The 24219-nt window shown below is 35.0% G+C and overlaps 1 protein-coding gene across 2 annotated transcripts; it reads right to left on the bottom strand.

Moving 5' to 3' along the window:
* Positions 1–357: 357 nt before the first annotated feature.
* On the bottom strand, positions 358–23647 carry LOC136806173 (mitogen-activated protein kinase kinase kinase 7-like). Of its 2 annotated transcripts, XM_067062734.1 has the most exons (19): positions 23556–23647; positions 15610–15651; positions 14855–14884; positions 12623–12696; positions 12236–12340; positions 11762–11833; positions 11467–11512; positions 11150–11294; positions 10781–10905; positions 10608–10641; positions 9983–10077; positions 7470–7527; positions 5626–5698; positions 3607–3745; positions 2911–3450; positions 2538–2713; positions 2188–2243; positions 1829–1922; positions 358–747 (listed from the first exon to the last, which is right to left on the bottom strand). In XM_067062734.1, exons 2-19 carry the CDS (start codon positions 15611–15613, stop codon positions 646–648), a joined length of 1968 nt encoding a protein of 655 aa, XP_066918835.1. In that variant the 5' UTR covers positions 15614–15651; positions 23556–23647; the 3' UTR covers positions 358–645. The 2 variants fall into 2 exon arrangements, with proteins under 2 accessions (XP_066918835.1, XP_066918836.1); XM_067062735.1 differs by lacking the exon at positions 14855–14884 and having other exon boundaries at positions 551–747.
* Positions 23648–24219: the final 572 nt, after the last annotated feature.

Below are 24219 nucleotides of genomic sequence, written 5' to 3'. Positions count from 1 at the left end.
CTATCGAAATCTGTTAGTATGTTAACAATATAGTACTAGGACGAGTTTTTACCCAGTAATTTGCCCTGATTTCAAATAAAAACTGAAAAAAATTATAAGAAATTTCTAATTATTCGCAGGAATAATATTAAAATTTCTCGAGGCAATAAAACTTAAATTTATCTCGATTTGTCTTTAATTTCTCAGACTGGATAATGCAAACGTTTTGCACCTGAGAAAAAGCTTAAAGTGAATCACATCATATGTGTAAACCGAAAACGTAAAAAAATATAAGAGGAAAATAAATGTGCCGGTCAATTTGTTTGCTTCTATTAGATTCAAGGGTTTGTCAGCGTTGAATAAATTTAGTACCTTCAATTCCTCAAACTCTACTTTATTCGTCGAAGATCCACCGTCAAGCCGTTCTCATAAAAAAACTTCACATGTATTGAAAAAATCCACATATACTAAAAGCATAGTCTTTATTTGGCGAAGCTCCACCGTCAAGCCGTTCTCATACAAGACTTCACATGTATTGAAAAAAAACAAATATATATAAAGTACTAATAGCATAGCTATTCCCTAAAACAAGTGTCAGTGATACCATTATGAAATTCATATCCAACGGTACCTCATTTTTTGGGTAAGAAAATCCAATGAAAGCTTTCAACCGGAAATTTGATTATTGGGCATATTATTGATAGTGCGCGTTGATTTGGCTTTCTCCAACGTCATTTTGATGTTTCGGTGCAAATCAAGCAAGCTTTGCTGTAGAGTAGAAGAATGAAATCAAAACTAAATTTCCATTTCAAAATTCATTCAAAGAGACAAAGGATAGATCCGAGAATGGGCGATAAAACGACCGCAACGACCGCAATGATTTCAATTTCAGTCTTTTCAAAATTGCATATATTAACTGTATATTACTTTAGGCGTATTTTTTTTCAATTTTTCACATGAGAAACCAAGAAATGTTTAAACAGTAATACAGTCAAAAGCAAAATGTTGCGACAATACCTTATTTCCATTGCACGATAAGCAATATTATTTTAAATGCCAATCAGGAAGACAGATTTTTCGAAGCATGCACTGGGCTTTGTCAAAATAAACTGAATCCGTCCAATGGCGTTGTGGCAAGGAGCGCCAAAAAAGATTTTTTTAAACGCCCCAATCTTAAAAATCATACTTTATGCGCCTTAAATTGCACCCAGGACCAACTTTACTGAGATAATTTTAAAATACTTGCAATTTTTTTCGTTCGCTTCGCTCGCAATACAGTTTAATTGTTAACTTCTTTGCAATCTAGCTAATTTATAAGTTTTTTTGTGTACAATATAGCATTATTAAATGAAAATCTAACTGGCCCCAAGACCAATTTGCTGACAACAATATTGAAATCATAGAACATCAATTTTTTCGCTCGCATTTCACATTGTTTCTTTAAGTCTCTTTTCACTCTAGCAAGTGTCAAATTTGTCTATCTTTATTTAGTGATTTAGGGTGTCTTGGCAGTCGATTTTAAAATTTTTTTTCTAGGCCTGCTTTTCCATTCAGCAAAGATACTCTTCTCCACTAAATATTTCCTTCCTCATTATGCCTAGGTAAATAAATTAGTAAAAGTTTAGAAACTGGTGGGTGGGGGCACCACTTTGGAAAATTGAAGGGGGGTGCCATTTAAAAAAAATTGATTTTGGCCCCTCCAGAAAAATTTTCCACAGCGCCACTGAATCCGTCAAACAGTTTCGGAGGTTGGACTTGTTTAGTCTGAATTGCAGACCTCTTCAAAACCACAGGTAGTATGTGAATAGAGTACGAAAAAAAAAGACTCAAAGACTATAAATGGTCTTACCTTTTCATCTTGTAATTTGAGATACTCTTCAAGGTATCGTGAATTGCGTTTTTGTTCTTTATCGATCTCTTCAATTTGCCGAAGAATCCTTTGTCTGAGAACGAATAGAATAATTTCAAATTTTCAACAGTGGTCAAAGCAAGGTTTTTTCGTCTGAGACGGAAAATGGATTTTACAAAGTAAAGATTTTGGTGAATTATGCACAACTTTGAGACAGAAATGCTTCTATATATATACTTTGCTGAGACGGTAAACCGTCTGGGAGGGAAGAACTTTTAACACTGTTTCAAATAGCACACCATGAAAACTTGAGTGTTTATAAGAATGTCAACGTACAAAGTCTTTTAATCAGAACTTACTTTTGACCTTTGACGTCAGCAATCTTCTTCTGGAGGTCGATATAGGTTTTAAGTGACTAAAAAGATTTAAAAAAGTAACGTTTAGATAAAGCAAAGCAATGAAAAAGAACAATGAATGGGTAAGAATATATGTAATTGTGCTAGAACTGAACTAATTGAAAAATAAAATTTGATCGGGATTAAAATATTCAGATCGTTTTTTTTTAATGAAAACCTCTCATGGGAGACAAAAAAGACTTTAGTATTTCTCTGTATAAGCATCCTAAGAAATATACTTTAATGTTACTGTAATTCAAATTTCAAATTAAATAGGCAAATAGAATGGTGTAAGTATTTGGCACGAAATTTACCTCCATATGGTTTTCGTACATTTGTACGGACGCTGGAAAAGAACCAATAGGCGGAATAGGCATGAGTTCCGGTGGAACGAGCCGGTAATCGATACGCGAGGAAGGACTTTGATCAAGATGTTGTGTAGGTGGCATTTCCGGAGACGGCGAGAAGGGCGAAGGAACTGGACCAGGTCCTAGAAAGGGAATCAAAAGTTAATTAAGCCTCATTGTGCATGATAAGTTGTCTACTAATCTCTCATCGTAGAGTAGATAGCAAACTTGAAAGAATCAAAACGAAAACCAAATTTAAATAAAATCAAAATATTGAACAGAAAAAATGAAATTATTATCATCTCAACTTAATAGGTAATAAGTTCAGTTATCAACAAACCCATCATCCTTGGATTGTAATGATCGTTAGGTATTGGAGAAGGTGTGTTATGCGAAGAATGTGGTGAATTCGGAGACGCAATGTAATAACCACCAGGGTTCATGTGTCGTGAATCAGGACTTATACTATGTCTTCGGTCGTACATCGATTGCTGTCGAGTTGATGGTGGCATGGTTGGTAGAGGAGGAATAGCATACGGTGTGGTATTAAAGGTATCATAATGGCTGCCTTCTGGACGCCCACCAGCTGGATACCAAGGTTGTTGGTCTGATTCAGTAGATGAAGAACGTTCGTGGTGGTAGGGAGGAATCCCTGGTGAAAACTGTTTGGTATCAACATATGAAGGTACTGATGTGGTCTGCCCACTACTTGGACTGACCATGAGAAGGTTCTGGAACCCTTGGTTGAGACTATGTATCGATGAAGTCGGTTGACCATATTGTGGTTGGTGCAGATCAGGTGTTATTTCAGAACTGGAAAATCGTTGACGAGCTCCACCAGTACCAGTGTGTGGAGGAGTAGTGTCTTCTTTATCATAACCTATTGATTTAAACCCAATCAAAACAATTGCAATCACTATGGCTTTTAAACATTTAAAGTGATATTACTAGATAGTTTTTTCTTTCGGATTTTTTAAAACGAGAGAAGGAAGGAAATTAAATTAGGGAATATATGAGAGCTTCAAAACAAATGAACCTGTCTTTTCTTTGGAGGTGAGTTTGAGTTGATCAGGGTCATTAGTGTGGTAACCACTGGGCTCTTCATCAGAAACACCAGATGTCTCTGTACCTTCATCTGCATACTCGAATAAAGGCTCGTTGCCACCGCTTACGAACTAAAAAAGGAAAATGATGATGGAGTGAAAGATTGATTAAAACTACAATCATGGACAAAATATTTGAGACAAAGAGAATTTCCCTGAGAAATTTTAAACACCACAAATAATTTTTAAGCGCGTTAAACTACAGTTGGAAAGTAGAGTTTTAACTCTGAGTTTTAGGACCTTAGGATCTCAGAATTGATTTAAAAGCTCAATTTTGCTCCAATAAGGCTTGGAATATAGCCTAGAAGCCACCGGACCCCTCCAAAATCGAAAGAAAGTGGAAGTGCTAAAAAGCAATTCTCGCCCGAGCTTTAAATTCTGAAAAACGTTAAAATACCTTATTGGTATTATATTTGGCGTGTTACTCGCGAAATTTTTTCGAGGAAACGTTTTTCACGTGTACTAAATTTCGCGATTGCCAGTTTCTGGAAATTTTCGCGTGTATTAAATTTCGCGATTCACTAAATTGGACATTTTCACAAAGTGGGAATAAAGAAATTGAAATGACTGATTTTGCTTGAAACACAACGTATTGGGTGTAAACATACCAAAAATAGTAACAAAACTAAAGTCTATTCACGATAAGTGTGCACTCTTTTTTCATTTACCTATAACTTTTGAAGGAATTCTTCAATCTTTATAAATTTGGTATCATTGGAAAGATATTAGTGAGTGGAACAATTTGAAATAAAAAAGATTTAAAAAATTCTGAAATTGAAGATGAAAATGAAGAAGAACAAAATGAAGATCTTGAAGAAAAGTGCTATAACTATCATTTTCACTGAAGTGAATTCTTGATAATCGAACGTCATCACTGTGAAAAAATTTCTCAAAAATAATCATTCAGTCAAAAGATATCAAACAAAGTTATAAGCTAATTGAATCTAAAAACGCCTTTTCTGCTGTTTTCTGCTGTTTTTTAGGGTCAATCACTTATCAACTTTGTATCATAACTTTATATTGAATAATCATTTTAGTGAAATTTCTTCACAGTGATGACCTCCTAAGATCAAAGAGTCTCTCCAGTGAAAATGAAAGTTATAGCACTTCTCTACAAGATCTTAATTTTTCTTCTTCTTTATTTTCATCTTCAAATATCTCTCCAACGATACCAAATTTATAAAGATTGAAGAATTCCTTCAAAAGTTATAGGTAAAAAAAGAGTGCACACTTATCGTGAACAGACTTTAGTGACAAAAATAGTAACTATGTGTAACAAATAAGTATTTTCGATTTTAGACCTATTTTGAAAATTTTTCGCGTGTAATTAATTTCGCGATTTTGTGTATTTTTGACAAATTTAAACTGTATTAAATTTCGCGAAAATAAGTACCCGCGAAATTTTGTAACACGCGAAATATAATACCAATAAGGTACACTAAAATCTCAATGGGCTTTTCCAGAAAAAAACCTTGCACCCCCTGTTGAAAATCCGTCAAAAATAAGCGGAATTCCAAGGGGGTAATGATTGAAAATTTGTAAAAATTTGGAATTCCAGAGGGGTATGATACTAAAGTTGCCTGGAATTCCAAGGGGGTAGGTCACAAAAAGTTGGACCTCCTCAATTGGGGGTGCACGGTTTTTTTCTGGAAAAGCCCAATATATTTCGACCATGATTGTAGTCTTATATTTACATAAGTGGTCCCGTTTCTTATCAGAATCATATCAGGACGGTGTCTGTCTATTGTTATATTGTGCTGAATAAGCAAAAAATTGTTTTTCTTTTCCTCTTTCTGAACTATCTTGCTCCACATCCGTCTCAATTAAATGTGAAAAAGCTTGTAAATTAAAATTTATGAGTAAGCAAACGATATATCACTCTTATTTAAAAACAAAACCTTTAAGAAGAGAAATTAAACGAAAGACTGTCGATAATCAGTAAACTTCAGTACCTGGTTGCATATTTGGAAGAATTTTTCGATCTTGTCAAAAGTCGGTCGCAATTTTTCCTCTTTTTGCCAACAGCTAAAAAAATATTTGATATAATAAAACTTCGCTAAAATAACAAGGATTAATGAGAACAAGACGACTTGAAGTCGAAAATTTCGCCTAAAGTTTAAACTGCATGGGAAAAAACAAGAAGTAGAGATGATCAAGCTAATCTGAAGTCTACTTTACATCGAGCCTTGATGAAACAATTTTATATGAACAACGAGGCTCAAAATCGCTAAAAAGATAAGATCAATTTACAAACAATGGTTGTTTAATTCTTAAGAACTAATAACTGAAGGGCATATCACCATCTATAAAGAGTTATTAATTTGATTCTTATTGAAAAAAAACCTTATCAGGGAAAACTTCGTCGGGGAAAAGTGACGAAATTTCGGCCAAGTGACGAATATTTTTCCCCGACGAAAATTTACCCCGGCCTTAATGCGTTTAGCAACTACCAGCAAATGACGAATATTTTTCCTCGACGAAGTTTTCCCCGATAATGTAAATATGTTCATATTGCGCGCCATCCCTTGATTACTTTGTAAGAACTAATTAACGAAGACTATATCACCTTTTATCGAGAGTTATTAATTTCATTCTTATAAAGTATATGCTTATAAGAAAAATAAATATGATCATATTGTGCGCCATCCCTTATTTACTTTGTAAGAATTAATTACCAAAAGGTATATCACAGTCTATCAAGACTTATTGATTTGATTCTTATAAAGTATATGCTTATAAGAAAAATAAATATGCTAATATTGTGCGCCATCCCTTGTTTACTTTGTAAAAATGGCTGTCTATCAAGAGTTATTTATTAGATTCTTATAAAGTATATACTTATAAGAAAAATAAACATTCTCATATTGTGCACTGTCCCTTGTTCACTTTGTAAGAACTAATTACCAAAAGGTATATCACCATCTATCAAGCGTTATTGATTTGATTCTTATAAAGTATATGCTTATGAGAAAAATAAATATGCTCATATTGTGCGCCATCCCTTGTTTACTTTGTAAGAACTAATTACCGAAGGGTATTTCACCGTTTATCAAGAGTTATTGATTTGATTCTTATAAAGTATATGCTTATAAGAAAATAAAGAAAAACTGTGAAGCTAAAGACACAAAGATATATGACGTAATCCAAAGAAAACCCGCAAAAATCGTCCGTGGTTATACGAGCGTGTAATTTGTAAATTAAATTTAGTGAGTTTGTCCACCGTATCGAGTACTTTCGTTTTCTAATTTTTTTATTACACCGCCGCCGCCGCGAAAGGCTATCGTAATACTTTCGCTAGGCGAAATTAATAATCTGTGGGCTTAAATTTTTATTTTGAAAAAGGTTTACTTCATACAGTCTGATTCAGCGTATCGTTAAGGTTAAGTTTCCCCTTTTCTTATAAATAAAGACGCGTAGTCTATGCTTGGTTGAGATTTATGTGGTTTTATTGACTTACATATTTTTTTATAAGGGTCCAGCCCTGAGAATGGCTCTGAGAATGAACCAGGAAAGTAACCAAAAATCCTTAAAAAGAGTATTTTTTGGCGTTATTTGGCATTGAAATATGTACTGATGGTACTGATATTTGAATACCAAATTTGAAGTATTTTGGGCATAAAACGAGATAAAAAGCTAAAATTTTTGAAGTTGCTTGGCATTTTTGGCTCAAAGTCTGTAACTCAAAACTATTATTTGACCGAAGTCCCGAAAATCCTTATATTAGCTGCTTCAGCCCTGCGCCGAATATTGGGATTGCTTATAAAAGAAATGTGTTAATAAATGCACACCTACTTACCTCGTCATGAGTGTTTCTAATATCTTTGGAATGTTCTTAATGGGTGGTGGTCGTGTCCCTAAAAAAAAGTAAAGCTGTCTTTGTCTTTAAAACATTCTAAACATACCTTACGGTAATAAATTTTAGCGATAGTTTTGACGAATTTCGGCAAATTTTCGCAAAATCACTTTTCACCAAAATTAGTCTCTGTCTTTAAAAGATTCTAGACATACCTTATATTGATAAAATTTAGCGATAATTTTGGCGAATTTTGGCGAATTTTAGCAAAATCACTTTTCACCAAAATTAGTTTTCCTTAATATTTAGCATGTCGTCCACTGAAAATAGTCGAACGTGTGCAACGCACTGGGCTCAACTTCAGTGGCTTCAAATTATTCATAGGCCCAATTGTAGAACCACAGATATTCACCTAAGAAACAAGTGTGCCAAATTTCAGCCAAATCCGACCATTTTGGAGGCCTGTAGGCTGCCCCAAAGTTTTAGCCTCGTTTTGGCAAATAAACTCGTCCCCAGGCCCCAAAAATTTTTGAAAAATGCAAAAACCACCCCCAGATATTCACCCAAGGAATAAGTGTGCAAAATTTCAGCCAAATCCAACAATATTTGAAGTCTCCAAGCTGCCCCAAAGTTTTCGGACGGACATACAGACATACATTGTCAGATTCTAGCTCAACTGAAGTTGAGAAAAATATATTAGTTCGTCGCAAATATCTGATGAGAAAAAATAAATCCAGACATATACCGGGAATTAAAAATCCATTGTTCTCTTTAACGACAGAATAAAAAATAATGAGCGATGGAGAACGAAAACAGTCCTTATTTATTTTCGCCCTATCGCATTATAAAACAATATTTTTAAATAATTTTGCGATTGAACAATTTTGTAAAATTTGGCAGGGATTTAATTTGGCGAATTGGGAATTTGGAGACACTAAAAGGGATGAAAGTTACTATAAAATATACAAAAAAAGTTAGATTTTTCACACAATATTTTTTTCGTTAAATTTAGCGGGAATTTAACTTGGGGGGGGGGGGGCACACAGTTACTACAAGACAGTATGACACTTACTACCATGGTGGTACTGTATTCAGAAGTTATGAAAACAGTTACTACTCAGTGTAGTAACTGCTGTTTGGGGGTGGTGCTAGTCTGAATCGCAGACCTCTACAAAACCCCTGGTAGTATAGGTCTGCTTAATGATCTACCAACCGCTTTCCGATTCGGTTTTTTTTAATTCGATGTATTTTACAGAATCTTAGCGATTAAATAATTTGATTGACATTGATGTGCGCACAAAGACGACCGTTTCGAACGTTTTCAATAGAATGTTTACATTCGAAATTCGAATCCCAGACCAGAAAAACAAAACAGAAAGAAAGATAAAAAACAATTTGATGCGCGCATTTTGTACAGTCTGTAGATTTATTTTTGACTTTTGCTTTTATAAGATATCTGGTCTGTAAATTTATCAAAACTTTTCCTTCAGCTCTTCGGTCGTAGCTCAAAAATACAAATATGAACAAAAAAGTGAAAGAAAACAACCAAAAACACTCCAATCTCTTCAAAAGGATTGAAGCTAAGTACATGAAAAAGTTAAACACAAAGGCCACACAGTATCGAAAAGTGGAATGCCAAAGCTGAAGAAAAGTTTTTGTTTGTTTTAACATTTAACAAGGGAACAACAACACTCCCTTTTGTACTTCCGCCTACTTTTTTTTTCGAAATCCAAATATATTTTCCAATCTATGATTCGGTGCCTCACAGAAAATGTAAACATTACGTAACGTTATATATGTAGACACTCGCCAGCTAAAAATGTCTTTAGCCGTATATCGGCTAAAGGCGGCAAATCTCTGGACAAAGGAAATATCGCTTATTAAGCATCCTCTATAAGGAGCACGAATCCGTTAGTGGATGCCAGCAGCCTAGGGTGGTGCCAAACACTAAAACTAGCACTTTTGGTGTAGTAAGTGCTTATATTTTAATTCTTTTTAAAGAACTTTCAGAATTTTTCACAAAAAATGAATTATTGTGTGAAAAAATTCTTTGTTAAAAAAATATTTTTGTTATAAATGGAAGAAAAAAAATTTGAAATTTTTCTCAGACCCAACTTTGAAATTATGCTTTCCTTAATTATCATTAAAATGTTCTCAAAAGCTGTTAACCAAGTAAATTAAAAGAAAATCTAGCACAAAAATGGCTTTAGGTTGAAAAATAATCGCAATTTAGGGTAATTTCGAGCATGGTTTTGACGATATCACTCAAAAACAGGGGTGGTACCTGGAAATCTTTTCTGAAAACAGTTACTACCAAGGTGTAGTAACTGTAAAGGGTGGTGGTCCTGAAAGAAAGTGTTGAAAAAGCACTTACTACACATCATGTCTTGTAGTAACTGCGTGCCCCCCCCTGTGGCGAATGGTCTATTTTTGAAATTTTGTCGTGGATTAATTTGGCGAATTTTTGTCAATTTATCCCATTAAAGTACTCACTCGTTCAACTAAAGATAACCTACCACTATGAACTGCCCACATTATACGAAAAGCAGGAGGACCAATCTCGTCGAAAGGTTTCCTTCGTGTTAACATTTCCCATAGAACAATACCAAAACTGAAAAAAAACCGAAATGATAACAATGATATATATACACCCCTGTCTCACAGACCCAGTGGAACTTTTTTTTGCAGTGGAGATAAAAATTCCAATTAAAGTCCTGATGGGGATAGAAATCCTTTAGTTCCAAGGTTAATAAATCCAGTGGGGATGATTTTAGAGTGCAATTTTTAAGCATTGAATTTCGAATGGGGATGAAATCAAAGAAAATCTCCCAGTGAGGCTGAAATTCCAGAGTATTTTCCCATCGGGGACGAAATCTTTGCCAAATTTTCCAATGGCAATAGGGTCCCAGCGGCTCTGTGACACAGGGGTGTTGACATAGAGGGAAAATATTCCCTTTTAAACTGATACCATAAAAAGGGAGGGTCAAATAATAGTTAAAGTTTAAAATTTTCAGCAGGATTTGAGCAGTAATGTCCAAAATGATACCGTGGCGTGGTACATAGCTAACAACCATATAACTACCCCCGAAAAATTCATAGACAATTACATGTCAAAGGCATTTCAGTAAACCAATAGCATACCTGTAAACGTCACATCTCTCTGTATAATTTGTCCCTGTAGGAAATAAATGAAATAAATTTTCAATAGACTTTTGTCAAGATTATAAGGATCAGAAGTGTACGACTATCCAATATTGAGAGTGTTTTACATTAGTTTCATTTTACAGTAAATGTGAAAAAATTAAAATCTTTACCTTCGAAAACCTCTGGTGCCATCCATGAAGCACTTCCTTTGTTTGAAGTCATTTCAGTGTGATAAGCGGTTGCTGTTCCAAAATCACAAAGCTTCAATAACGTGCCATACTCTGTCAATAACATGCTGAAATGGTGACAAAGTTCATCAGATTTAGTGAAGAAAATAAACTAGAAATGTTGCTTATAAACTCGTAAGTCAGCTGCAACTAGTATCTAAATTGAACCCAGCTGAACAAGTTGGAAAAAACAGTGTTCAATGCAATCATATGTAAAGAAATTTATTGGATCTTGAATCTTGGAGACGAAGAATGGAATGGAATGGATTCCTCATACCTAGGCGAGATAGCTACTTCTATGTTGAAACTTACTTTGGGGGTTTTAAATCTCTGTGAACAATAGCACGAGGTTTGGTTTGATGCAGATAATTCAATGCTTTGGCACATTGTAAAGACCAACTCATCACATGAGCAAATGTGTATGGAATTTCAGGTTGCGGTGGATCAGGGTGTAATACTGGAACGAAACAATATTGACATGAACTGAGGACTTCAGAAATTGTTCTTAGATTAAAGTTAAAGTTGTTTTCAAGAACTATATGAGAAAATCCAGTATTTCTTAATAAAGTAATTTAGTTATAAGTATAATTCTCCAAAAAGTCAAACTTATAGCTCCTCCTTGAACTTACAATTATAAAGTGATCCACATTCGGCATATTCCATCACAAGGCCGCACTAAACATGGAAAAATACATTTATCGAAATTATAGTTTAATTTGGAAGAGGTTATAGACAGAAATACTTTTAAATCATTAATTTGATCCAAAGAGGACAAATAAGATCTAAGCAAAATCTCAAATTATCTTATCTAATAAAGTCAGCATTTAGGCAAAGACTCTCTAAAAAGAGATTAACACCTCAATACCAACATCACATTTATAAACTCTGCCTTTAAAAGATAACCACAATAAAAAAACTAAAAACCTTCTTTTTACTGGTTGTCGTTCCATAAAGCTTGATGATATTTGGATGTTCAACAGCTGAAAGATTTGAAACCTATGGCGAAAAAAACACTGAGTTACTCCTTAGTAAAGTTTATCATCAGGACTGTCTGTTATTTGTCAATGAAAAAGCTATGTTGAAGCTACTACCTACCTACCTACCACAAAAATAGTAGGTTAATTGTGGCTAAATGCTATAAAAGCTGTTCATTTTGATACCCCCTGTTGTGTTGGTTTTTGGACGAAATCAAAAGTGAATTTCAACTTCATTTCGACTTCATCTTGACATTTGAAGCATTTAATAAAAATGAAAAAGTTATGCACTACCAAAGTTTAAAGTTTCCTCTTTGAAACAAAAGAAGAATTTCTTATTTCAAACACAGTTAGCTGTCAGCCCCTTATACCATTTTATGGGTCGCCTGGTGAGAGAGAAAAGTAAAGAAAAAAAGCTCTATACCTCATCAAAAAATTCTTTTCCTCCACTTTCAATCATCTTGATTGCAACAATCTGTTCGCGCCATTTTGCTTTTTGAACCACCCCAAATGCTCCCCTACCAACAATCTAAAACGGATGAAAATTTTGAAACAACACGTTTTATGAATTTCATTTTTGAAAGCTCTGGAAACATAACACTGATAACATCATATTTTAACCTGTTTTTATTTTCCAGCTAGATAATAATACAATAGTTGCTGTTTCGGGTTTGAGATATATCTTCTGTATTCCAATAAGGAAACCTATTGTCCTCTTCATTATTGGCGATAGCTTTTCTAACTACAAACTAACGAAAGGTTGTGTATTTTTGGAAACTTTAAAACTCATTTTTGTATTGCCATATTTTACCTTGAGAAGTTCAATGGTAGTGTAGTCGATTTCATTATTCAATTTAACTGATTCGTGGTGCTCATCCAAAGAATCTATAAAATAAATTTAACAAATTGGATTAACCTTCATTATGGATGACAACTACTTTTTCTGTGACTTTTTAGTAAAAATCATATTGCATGATACCATATATTGCAAAGCAAGAATAAGTTCCCTGAAGTAACAAAATAAATGATTCTCAGAATGCAGGTGAAATGAAATAACCTATGTTTATTGTAAAAAGCTGAGAGGCCTCAAGACCTCATCAGACAATAAAATTCAGTATAAACTGTTATAATGTAAGGGATCTTCTCAAAAATATAATCGATTTTCGATTATTAAGTTCGATTAATGATTCGACTATTTAATCGAATAGCTGCCATCGTTTAGTCGAATAGGTTCGACTATTTAATCTTCTATATTCGATTATTTAATCTCCTTTATTCGATTATTTAATCCTTGTATTCGATTAATTAATCCTAATTTGCTTATATCTTAGGGATCCTCTCAAAAATACCGAATTTCGGTAAAATGGTTTTCGGTTAAACTCGGCTGTTTGTTTTGGACAATTTTCCCACCCATCGCAAGTGAAGAGGATAAAAAATGCTAAAAAATGATATATGAAAAAGTACAGGTTGTAATCCAATTTTCATCGATATTTTTGTCTTGAAGTTATATCTTTTTTCAACATCAATTTTAACTTCACGTTTCAATGGAAGCGCAATTTCGAAAAAGAAATCCCTTTATTTTACAAATCATCGACACATATCTACTCATTCTCTTTAGCACTTTTTCCCTCCAAAATAAATAAAACTTACTGGTTATCCTTGGGAGTTTTTGATATCCAAAAATGAATCACCATTGATAAAAACAAAGTTTAGATAAATAAAGGCTCCCATCGAAAACTGAATTTCGAAGGGAGGAAAGTCTGTAGTGAAAACTGAAGCAAACAAAGCATTCCATTTCCATACATACATACCTCTTACAACCATATCTCAATGTAATAAATTTTATAACTTTCTGTTTCAAAGTCTTTTCAAAAATACAAAATATGAATAAAATCACAATATTTTAGGTTTAATTTTTAGAAAATGTTTTCTTCTCAAAACCAAACTCACAAATGAATTCAATGTTTTGATTGCAACATTTTCGAATCTTTCGAATGCGTGACGCAATTTGATTGGCAAAAATAGAACTCACGCGAAAAACAATGCAACGACTTCATTTTTTAGATGAGAAAAAGTGCAACAACATCAATAATTCTGCGCGATGATTCGATCTCTTATCTAGCCATTAAAAAAAACCTGGATGTAAAATTCGAATCCATTTTTGCAAACAGAATAATAGAGCATGACGTAACTTGTAAGAAAAAAATGTTGCATTGACCAATCAAAATGCCATGATTGACGTTTGCGAACAGAACAATAGAGCAAAAGATTGTTTTCTTCCTGCTTTTATATGACGTAATGACGTATTCTTGATCTTGTGAGTGCTCTCCCTTTTATCCTTTTATCTTTTTTTTGTTTTGCCCTTTTTGATTTGAACATGAACACAGCGATGGAGTGCTATTTTCGAATCGAAAAACAATAACAAAGACATAAGAAGCAACTGTGTTGAGAGGTTGATCACAGAGGAAAGTGTGTGGAAATTAAAAAGATAGAAAAAGAAAGAAGTACTTTATCGTGGAGAGATCGTGGAATTGTTATCCAAACATTAAGAAAGTTAAAGATGATGCGATAATGTGATTCACAAAAGGATTATTCTATCATTTCATAATTTATGATGCCCCTTGGTAGATCAAAAATCCTTAAAGGTAAGAAGAATTATGCAGTCATTGGTTGATTTGACTACGGCTTTTTGAAAATATTTTTTCTTCTGTCTTTCAAATCCACAGTAGACAAAGGCTTGTTTGCGCTGTTTTCGATCTACGTAAGAAAAAATAACCGATATTCGACTATCTTTTGGAAAAAATTCGATTATATTTTGGAATCAAAAGGATTAATTAATCGAATCATAAGATCAAATAGTCGAACCGAGGGGACTAAATAATCGAACTGAGGGGACTAAATAATCGAACTGAGGTGACTAAATAATCGAATTTCGATTGTTAAATAATCGAAGTACTTCGATTATTTAAGCGAATTTTTCGCTTAAATTCGATTATTTAAGCGAATTTATTTTTGAGAAGATCCCTAATATTTAATGACTCACCAACCACTTCCCCGGGATGCTGATTAAATGCTGAAAAAAAACAAGTCAAAGTTGCATTCAAATGTTTTTATTTATAAAAAAGCTTTTTGACTACTTTGTTTCTGTCTGACTCTTTAGGGTGTTGTGAAGCAAAAATTAATGATTCACCCTATTTCAAACTAAAAGTATGCAAAAAAAGTCACCATTGTTGAGATATAAGTTCTTTGCAGGCTGCATCATTTGAAATTTCCAGGCGTGTGGTCAATCACACTCCTACAACTTTATTTCTAGTAATTTGTACTAGTAATCGTATGTTTTGGAGTGCAATTAACGATTAATCACGAGTAAGAAAGGAGAAAATAGTAATTTGCACGAGTCCGAAGGACGAGTGCAAATTACGGTATTCCGAGGTAATCGTCAGTAAACATTCGAAAACCTCCTTTTTTTCTTTTGTTTAAAAAGAAAACATTGCAGTGTAATTTTTCTTTGTTTTCAATTAAAAAAGGCTATTGTAACGTAAAATTTCTTTGTTCTTTTTTATATTGAAGAAAAAAATGTCTTTGTTTTTTATAATATAGTAAAGAAAAGTCTCTGACACAGAACTTGGGATAGAAAAGAATAAGGGGACAAAAGTGTCCCCCCGCCGAAGAGTGCAAAAAGTGGTAATAGTGCAATTAACGATTAATCGCACTCCTCTAAACCAATCAGATTCGAGTAATTTTGCACGGCTGACGATTAAGACATGTAATAAGGAGTGCTATGCACAAAAGACTTACCCATTGCTTTAGGTATTCAAATCATTACAAATGGGATTGATGCTAAAAAAAAAATCAAAAGTGAAAATAACATGTCTTCGATTTTGTAACCTGTCAAAATCTTAAATACCTTCAAGGTACCAATTTTTACGTGTACTAATTTCCACACAATATCTTGCAATGATTCTATGTATTAGAAAAATAAATACATCATTGTGCAACTTAACTAATACAAAAATCATTTGCTGGTCACCGAAATTAATATAAATAGCACAAAATTTACTTTTGTGTCAGTATCGGCCACTAAACAAATTGGGAAGAACGGAAAATTAACTTAGCTCCCAAACGGGAAGATTTCCCAATTAGGTTTCGAAATACCCTGGCAACCAAATGGGAAGATAAAGAATTCTTCCAAATTTGGAAGATCTGCCCATTTAAAAAAAAGGTTGATTTCTCCAAGACAGAAACAAATTTCCAGATTCAGAAGAAAATCCTACGAAAACCCAGAAAAATTGACGCCTCAAAATAAAATCACTTCAATTTTTGTTTTGCAATTAAACTGTTAACATGACAAATTTCAGCTGATAATATGTTTTGTGTACACGTTTTGATTTTTTTAAGAAACACACTTTTAAGAAACATGAGGCTCAGAATGCCTAAAAACTAAGAAACATCTAAAAAACATGCTGAGGCTGAGAATGAGAAAACAACATTTTTTAATTCGATTTTTTTCAAGAACCTTCCAATCAAAACAAATGTTTTTTTTTCTTTGCATGAAAAATAGGCTGATTATGTCAAAAAGTTTAGAAACATGTAAGAAACATTTAAGGCTCAAAAGGCCGATTTCTTAAGAAACATTGAGGCTGCTTTCTAGTTTCTTAAAAAAATGTGTATTTTTCATCAAATTTTAACCTCTGATTTTTTATATTTTTCCATTTATTACCAACTAGAAGAACTATTTTCTTACCATGTTTCTGACAATTTTGAGCAGTGTTCACAGGGTTCGAATTATAGCTTTGCACTTCGCAAAATGCAAAATAAATTTTAGATTTAGCACACAAAAAGATTTCCTAAATCAAAAATGTGAAGTTAAAAACTAATAAAAAAACGCATATTTTGCTACTTCATTCATTCGTTTATCAACTCGCTACCTCGCAACTTTCTATTTTTGTTTATTTATTGCTTTATAATCTACTCGCTATCTCACAACTTTCTTAATTTGTTTATCAATTGCTTTATAAACTTGCTACTTTGCAACTGTCTTCATTCGTTTGTATATTGCTTTATCAACTCACAAGTTAGCTTTATCTACAATCTCTTACTTTACTTTCCTTGGACCCACTTGTTTCTGTAACAGAGAAATTGATTCGATAACAGTGATCTTAGAAACACTCTTGAAAAAGTTATGAAGAAATCAAGTCGACAAAAGTGATCTTAGAAACACCCTTGAAAGTTACAAAGTAAGCAAGTCAATAAAAAGTGATCTCAGAAACACTTGTTAAAGTTCAAAGAAAACGAGTTGATAAAAGTTAACTTAGAAACACTCTTAAAAGTTAGGAAGAAAGCTAATCGATAAAAGTGATCTGAGAAACCCTCTTGAAAGTTACAGAGAAAACCAGTCAATAAAAGGCCCCCCAGCAGTTTGCTTGAATGCGTGAATGGGCTTTTTCACTTCCATGAATGTGTGAAAATTTGGGGAAAAAATTTGCGTTATTGCATAAATTGAGGGTCCGCTGGGGGGCCATAAAAAGTCATCTTAGAAACAACAATAAAATTACAAAGAACGCAGTCAATTTAAAATTTAGAAACACTCTTGAAAGCTACAAAGGAAATGAGCATTAAAAGAATAGGCTATTTGAAAGGGGTATTTCTTTTTTTAATTTTATTTAGTAATTATAGCGTAAAATTACCCTGGACGACTTTTTTCTGCAATAAAGGAAGATAAAGGTAACTCAAAAACTTTAGCACAAAAAAACAAAACCAAGTTAGCTAACTCAAAAAAATTTTATGAAAAAGAAAACTGAGATAGCTAACTTGAAAAACGTTTTGAGAAAACAAAAAATCAAGTTAATTCTAACTCGAAATAGATTTTTTCAAAATAAAAGATCGAGTTAGTTAGAGTCAAGTGACGTCATAATTTGTTCTTTTATGACGTCATAATATAGCTAACTCGATTATTCCAGGCCTCTCCTACAATCTCTATAATCGATTCAACCTCTACGACCTCTATGATTGAACGATGACCTCTATGGTTAATCGACAACCTCTATGATTGGACGACGACCTCTATGCACAAGTGTTTCAACCGGTATTCCAACGAAGCCATATTTTGGTTTTTACAGAAATTTCGCCCGCTCAAATCAAAACAACAAAATGGTCAATCTCACTAAAGCAAAACATTGCCGCCATGGCATTTCCCTAGATAAAAATTCTGGTCACGTGACTATACGTGATTTTAGACCAATGAAAATGCTTCATTTCCCTAGATTAAAGTTGTGTCTAACACGCGGGAAATAGATAGAAAAAGAGGGCGAAAACCGGGGGTCAAATTAAATTTTTCTCCCTTCTTGCGGTGAACATAAAAGACTTTAAGAGGCCATTTATTTAAGAAAGGGGTGTTATATCATAAATAGATTATGTAAGTAAGTGATATCAAAGTAACAAGTTTATTAACAAGTGTCATCACAAGCAACTTTAAATACATGAAATGGAACGTTCCAGCAAAACGAACGATATGGAACGTTCTTGAACGTCTAGGAACGTTCTAAGAACGCTAGAGAACGTTCTTGAACGTTCCTGGTCATTCCCTTTTATTTACTAGTTTAAGGATGTCTTAAAACGTTCGGAAGCGTTCCTGAATATTCCATAACGTTCTTGAACGTTCTTATTGAGTCAATATTAACCTTTGAACTCAAAAGATCGTTCGCGAGCGTTCCGGAACGTTCTACAACGTTCTCGAGCATTCTGGAACGTCTCTGAACACGTACTGGAACATTCAGAAACGTCCCTGACCGTTTTAGAACGATCAAGGACGATCCGTTCTTGAACGTTTAGGAACGTTCTAAGAACGCTAGATAACGTTCTTGAACGTTCCTGAACGTTCCTGGTCATTCCCTTTTATTTACTAGTTTAAGGATGTCTTAAAACGTTCGGAAGCGTTCCTGAACATTCCATAACGTTCTTGAACGTTCTTATTGAGTCAATATTAAACTTTGGACTCAAAAGATCGTTCGCGAGCGTTCCGGAACGTTCTACAACGTTCTCGAGCATTCTGGAACGTCTCTGAACGTTCTGGAACATTCAGAAACGTCCCTGAACGTTTTAGAACGATCAAGGACATTCTGGAACGTTTTAGGAACGCTATGGAACGTTCAGGAACGTCTCAAGAACGCTCCGTTTTATTTGTACTTCAAATCGCTTGTGATGACACAATTTTATTTTGTTTTTAAAAACAAAACCCCCGTGCTAGATGATTATTTCATTTTCTTAACTTATGGACCCATTGGGAAGTCTTTGTAATACAGATCATTTGGCAGTTTAGTTGCACCCTATACAAGAATTGGAATCTAAAGTCTGAAGTCGTAACTCCTTGCCAGTGACCCCGCAGAGAAACTTTTAGTTGGCAGACACTGACTTTAGGCTGGTTTGGAAATTGTTTTATTTTGAAATATAATCTTCACTTTAGAAGAATACTTTCATTTATTTGGATTCATGAAAGGTTCAAGGTTTGTTTACTTTTTATTTGAAATTATTTTATTGATTTATTGAGCTGCAATAGCTGATTGAAAAACAAAGATTTTTTATAGTTATCAGCGTGGGCTTGGCCGTCATTTTGAACTTCAATTTTTTTTTCTCCTGTACTCGGCAATTTAGAGGTATTTCATAATACGCGATTTGGCTTACGCGTAACACTTGTGTATGATTGGACGGCGTCCTCTATGTTAATGCTAGACAGAAATTTTGTCATATTCCAGACCTTCGTTTATTTTCCAGACCTTAATGTTATAAATCAAAGACCAGATCTTAAAATGTTGAATTTTACACTATGACCCACTACGACCTCTATAGTCCGCTCACGACCTCTATGTAATAGACAACGACATCGATGAAGCCTCCGTGTTTCGGATTTTTTACCCCAACCCCCCTGATAAAGAATGCACTCCAAAAATGGATGGAAAAATGGAAACTCGAAAATTTTTACGACCGACCGACCAACCGACTTACTTTTTAGACCCAATGAGGACGCGAAATGAAGATATTTGTGATTGCCGCCAAATTTGAAGATCAACTTCCCAAGAAAAAGATCTACGGAGGAGATAGAACCCACCTCGATCCCCGCACTGCTGGATAGGCTATTTCCCGGAAATTTTGCCGGACCTCAAACACTGACCCATTTACATGTGCGGAATTGTTTTTACTTTAGCGTATAAACTAGGCCTTAAAAATCAAAGCGCTGTCTCTCATGCTCATCCTTGTTGTTGCTTTGTACATTCATCGTTAGTCGCCGATTGGATCATCCAGTGTTAGTTCAAAGAAGCTTTCCGTCCGTAATTTTTCAAAGATTGTTTGCATTAAAAAGCGCTATACGACTGTTTTTTGCAACCGTGATATGTAACAAAGATCATAATGCAGCTAGTGCGCTTGAAAATTCTTGCCGCGCGAAACAAACCTATGTTCAGGGCGCATTTTTCTGATGATTCTAGTTCTGACCGACTGCCTAGGTTCAGGGCGCACTTTTCCGACGATTTTAGTGCCGACCGACCGACTCACTTTTTGGGGCTGGAAATGACGTGAACACAACTTGTATGTGATTGACCCCTAAGGGTGGTAAACGAACGTTTGATCGCCCTAAGCCACTTTTTCACTTCACAAAATCTCCGCTGGTTTGTTTTGATGCTTCCATATGGTCCGCAATGAAAAATTGGACTTGAAAATCGGGAAAAAACGGAATTAACGGGTTTCGAATTGTTTTTTGGGCGAGATTAGCGTTTGCTCTTTCTCTCAAAAAAGAAAACACGGAGGGTGATGGTGGAGTTTCAGCTGTCAGGAAAAATGGTTTCCGACTCTCCGACTCTAATTTTTCAGTAGAAATCACGGTCGGTTGGGTGACCAAAAGTGTTACGCGTAAGCCAAATCGCGTATTACCTCTAAATTGCCGAGTACAGGAGAAAAAAAAATCGAAATTCAAAATGGCGGCCAAGCCCAAACTGATTGATAACTATCAAAAATCTTCGTTTTTCAATCAACTATTGCAGCTCAATAAATCAATGAAATAATTTGAAATAAAAAGTAAACAAAGCTTGAACCTTTCATGAATCCAAATAAATAAAAGTATTCATCTAAAGTGAAGATTACATTTCAAAATAAAATGATTTCCAAACCAACCTAAAGTCAGTGTCTGCCAACTAAAAATTTCTCTGCGGGTCACTGGCAAGGAGTTACGACTTCAGACTTTAGATTCCAATTCTTTACAAAGACTTCCAAATGGGTCCATAAGTTAAGAAAATGAGGTTACATTCTAGCACGGGGGTTTTGTTTTTAAAAACAAACTTCAAAATAAAATTGTTAATGAACTTCTTACTTAAAATATCACTTAGGGGTCACTCACATATCGATTTTTCCGGCAACTAACGTCATTTTGACGCTATCTGAGGACCCCCCCACCCCCCCTTTCTTAGCGTCATTTACATAAATATACCAAAAACCTATGAAAGTAATTTTTCTTCTCTATTATACAGATATTGATATTCCAGCCACATTGATTTTTGTGCTTCGTTTCGCACGGTTTTAAAACAAGTGGTTTTGACTTATGACTTTCACATTTGTTTGTCACGGTCCGTCAGCGCGGCCCTTGTATATCAAAATACGGCCCATCTATTTTTTATTGTGATATCTCTGTTTTTATGATTAGGGAGATAATAACATATTCCTCCAAACGTAAAAAAGTATTAAAGTATTGGATTGGTATCTCTGTTATATTTTATGCGTTTGAATTAAGATGGCAGGTGTAGCGAAGGATGGAATACAAAATGTTACAGGTTTGAAAATCGATATTCTGTTGAAATTTCTTAGCGTCATAGGCTCTGACCCCCCCACCCCCTCGCGTCACAATGACGTTAGTTGCAGGAAACATCGATATGTGAGTGACCCCTTACTTACATAATTTATTTATGATATATTAATGGGATAAATTTTCGCGGGGATTAAATTTCGCGGTTGAGCACGACCCTGCCTATGCCCCGGACAGTCCGGGGCAAATGTCTGGGGTCTGAAAAAAATAACTTTTTCCCCGGACCTACGTCCGGGGCTCCAATTTTTGCGCCATAAATTTACCCCGGACGTATATCGCCGAGCACACTTTAAACCCCCGGACATTTTATCTAGGTCTAAAACTCACCCCCTCACGCCCAAATTCTGAGATTATGTATGTGTTAATAAATTAATTAAAAATAAAAAAACTAACTTTACTTACCTTTCTCTGTCTGATCAGGATCCATTTTTCAGCTTTCGGTTAGATTTTAGAATTTGATTGCTGAACAAACCACGCTTGAGATTTAAGGTTCAAATCCAGGCCTCACACACGAAACGCCAAAATCAGGACATTACAAGATCTTTTGGAAGACGGCGTTTGTCCACGGAAGAATATTTCAATGAATTAGAAAAAAGCCCGCGCGGTCAGCGATTCTATAAAAAGCGACCGCGCGGGCTGTCTGGGGCGTCCGGGGTAGTCTCTCAAAAACAAATAATACGGACCCCGGGCACGCATCAAAAAAACCCCGGACTGTCCGGGGCATAGGCAGGGTCGTGGTTGAGCTCATCCGCGAAATTCTAAGATTTCGCGGGGATTAATTTTCGCGGATGGCACTATTGGGGGGCATTATTTTCTCGATTTTGTGACTTTTACTGTCAAATCATGCATATTGGTTGTTGAAATACACATTATTTGCGCCTCTTTGATGCAAGTAACCATTCAAATAATATTTATTTGACATATTTTGAGTTTTGTTTAGAAATATTTCGCGGATGGGCCTTTTTCAAATTTCCAATGGGACTTATTTTCGCGGATGACACCCAAATCCGCGAAATCCGCGAAAATTAATCCCCGCGAAAATTTATCCCATTAAAGTAACACCCCTTTCTTAAATAAATGGCCTCTTAAAGTCTTTTATGTTTGCCGCAAAAGAAGGGAGAAACATTTAATTTGACCCCCGGTTTTTTCTCACTTTTCTAGCTAATTCCCGCGTGTTAGTGTAGACACAACTTTAATCCGGGGAAATGAAGCGTTTTCATTGGTCTAAAATCATGGATGGTCACCATCACGTGACCCAGAATTTTTATCCAGGGGGAAATGCCGTGGCAGCAAGGTTTTGCTTTAGTGAGATTGACCATTTTGTTGTTTAGATTTGAGCAGGCAAAATTTCTGTACAAACCAAAGTATGGCTTCGTTGGAATACCGGTTGAAACACTTAATTGTGTGACGGGAACCAAACAATTTTTTAAGAACGGCCATACCAATAGCTATTTCGCATAGCTGTCAACTTCGCCTCACAAAAATGCGGGAGAGCTCCAAAAGTCGGAAAAATTTTCCCCGAAAATCCGATTTTTCAAAATCGGAAAAGCGGGAAATCGGGGAAATTTTCTCATAAAATCCGATTTTATTGGAAATTTTTTTCAGGAAATTGGGGAATTTTTCGTTCCGATCTTTCAAAATCCAGAAATTTCGCCGCTTGGTTTTTCCAAAATGAGAAAATTTTTGGAAATGCGGGAGATGCGGGAGAAAATCCCAAAAATGCGGGAGATTTGGCAGAATTTTCTTCACGCGGGAGAAATCGTTGACATGCGGGAGTCTCCCGCTCAATGCGGGAGAGTTGACAGCTATGTTTGAGGGCTGCTAAACTGTCAACTGTGAAACAAGCCAAGACCGTCAATTAATGAGAGAGAAATTAAAGTGAATGAAAATTACTTACACTGTTAAAAACAGCTGAAAATAGCCTTTTGGCTTGTTGGTTTGGATTGTATGACAGAGGGACTTTTTTTGTAAACTTTTTTTCTGTTTCCCTTCCTTTCTGCTCCAAATGCACCACTGTTGAAACTCTCAATGAAGGGCAAATAATAGCTATGATTACCTACAAATATACATCATCTTTTTAGCAACGAAATGAATTTTTATTTAGAGTTCTTATTTTAGAAAAGATCGTGCGCTTTCCGCGCAGTGAAAGAAAAGCGATTCTTATGCTTCCGTTAGGTCCGCTCATAGAACCACTTTCACTTTCAGTTTAATTTTTGCTGTCGGGTTCAGTCGAAATAATCGAAGCAGTGGTGTGGTGGCAGTCCAGTTTATCACCAAAATGAAGCCAGCGTCAGTTTCGTAGGGTCAGCGTCAGCGTCAGCGTCAGCGCAAATCAGATTCAAATCGAAAGTGGTTATGAAAACTGTTCTAGGTGGGGGGCGTACGAGGTTTTGAATTACCGCCATCCCAGCCATTTTTTTGAAAATTACCGTTATCCCGTCCAAAATTTACGAAAATACCGGTCCCGCTGTTTTTCCCATAAAATTATAAAGACTAGAAGTCAAAAATTCGGCAAAATGGAATAGAATGTGTATGAGGTAGATCATTATTTTCGTATTTTG

This window comes from Clytia hemisphaerica, unplaced genomic scaffold, assembly GCF_902728285.1.
Source record: "Clytia hemisphaerica strain Z4C2 unplaced genomic scaffold, Clytia hemisphaerica genome assembly, whole genome shotgun sequence".
Classification (NCBI taxonomy): Eukaryota; Metazoa; Cnidaria; class Hydrozoa; order Leptothecata; family Clytiidae; genus Clytia; species Clytia hemisphaerica.
Note: the sequence above shows the minus strand (reverse complement) of the source record. Positions and strands in the feature narration are given on the sequence as shown.

Bases quoted from the DNA above. Each gene is read 5' to 3' on its own strand.
- LOC136806173 (XM_067062734.1), bottom strand. The intron at 11,513-11,761 runs GTTTTTAGTTTT...TTCCATGTTTAG, and splicing joins CGACAACCAGTAAAAAGAAG to TGCGGCCTTGTGATGGAATA. The intron at 5,699-7,469 runs GTAAGTAGGTGT...ATATTTTTTTAG, and splicing joins TTAGAAACACTCATGACGAG to CTGTTGGCAAAAAGAGGAAA.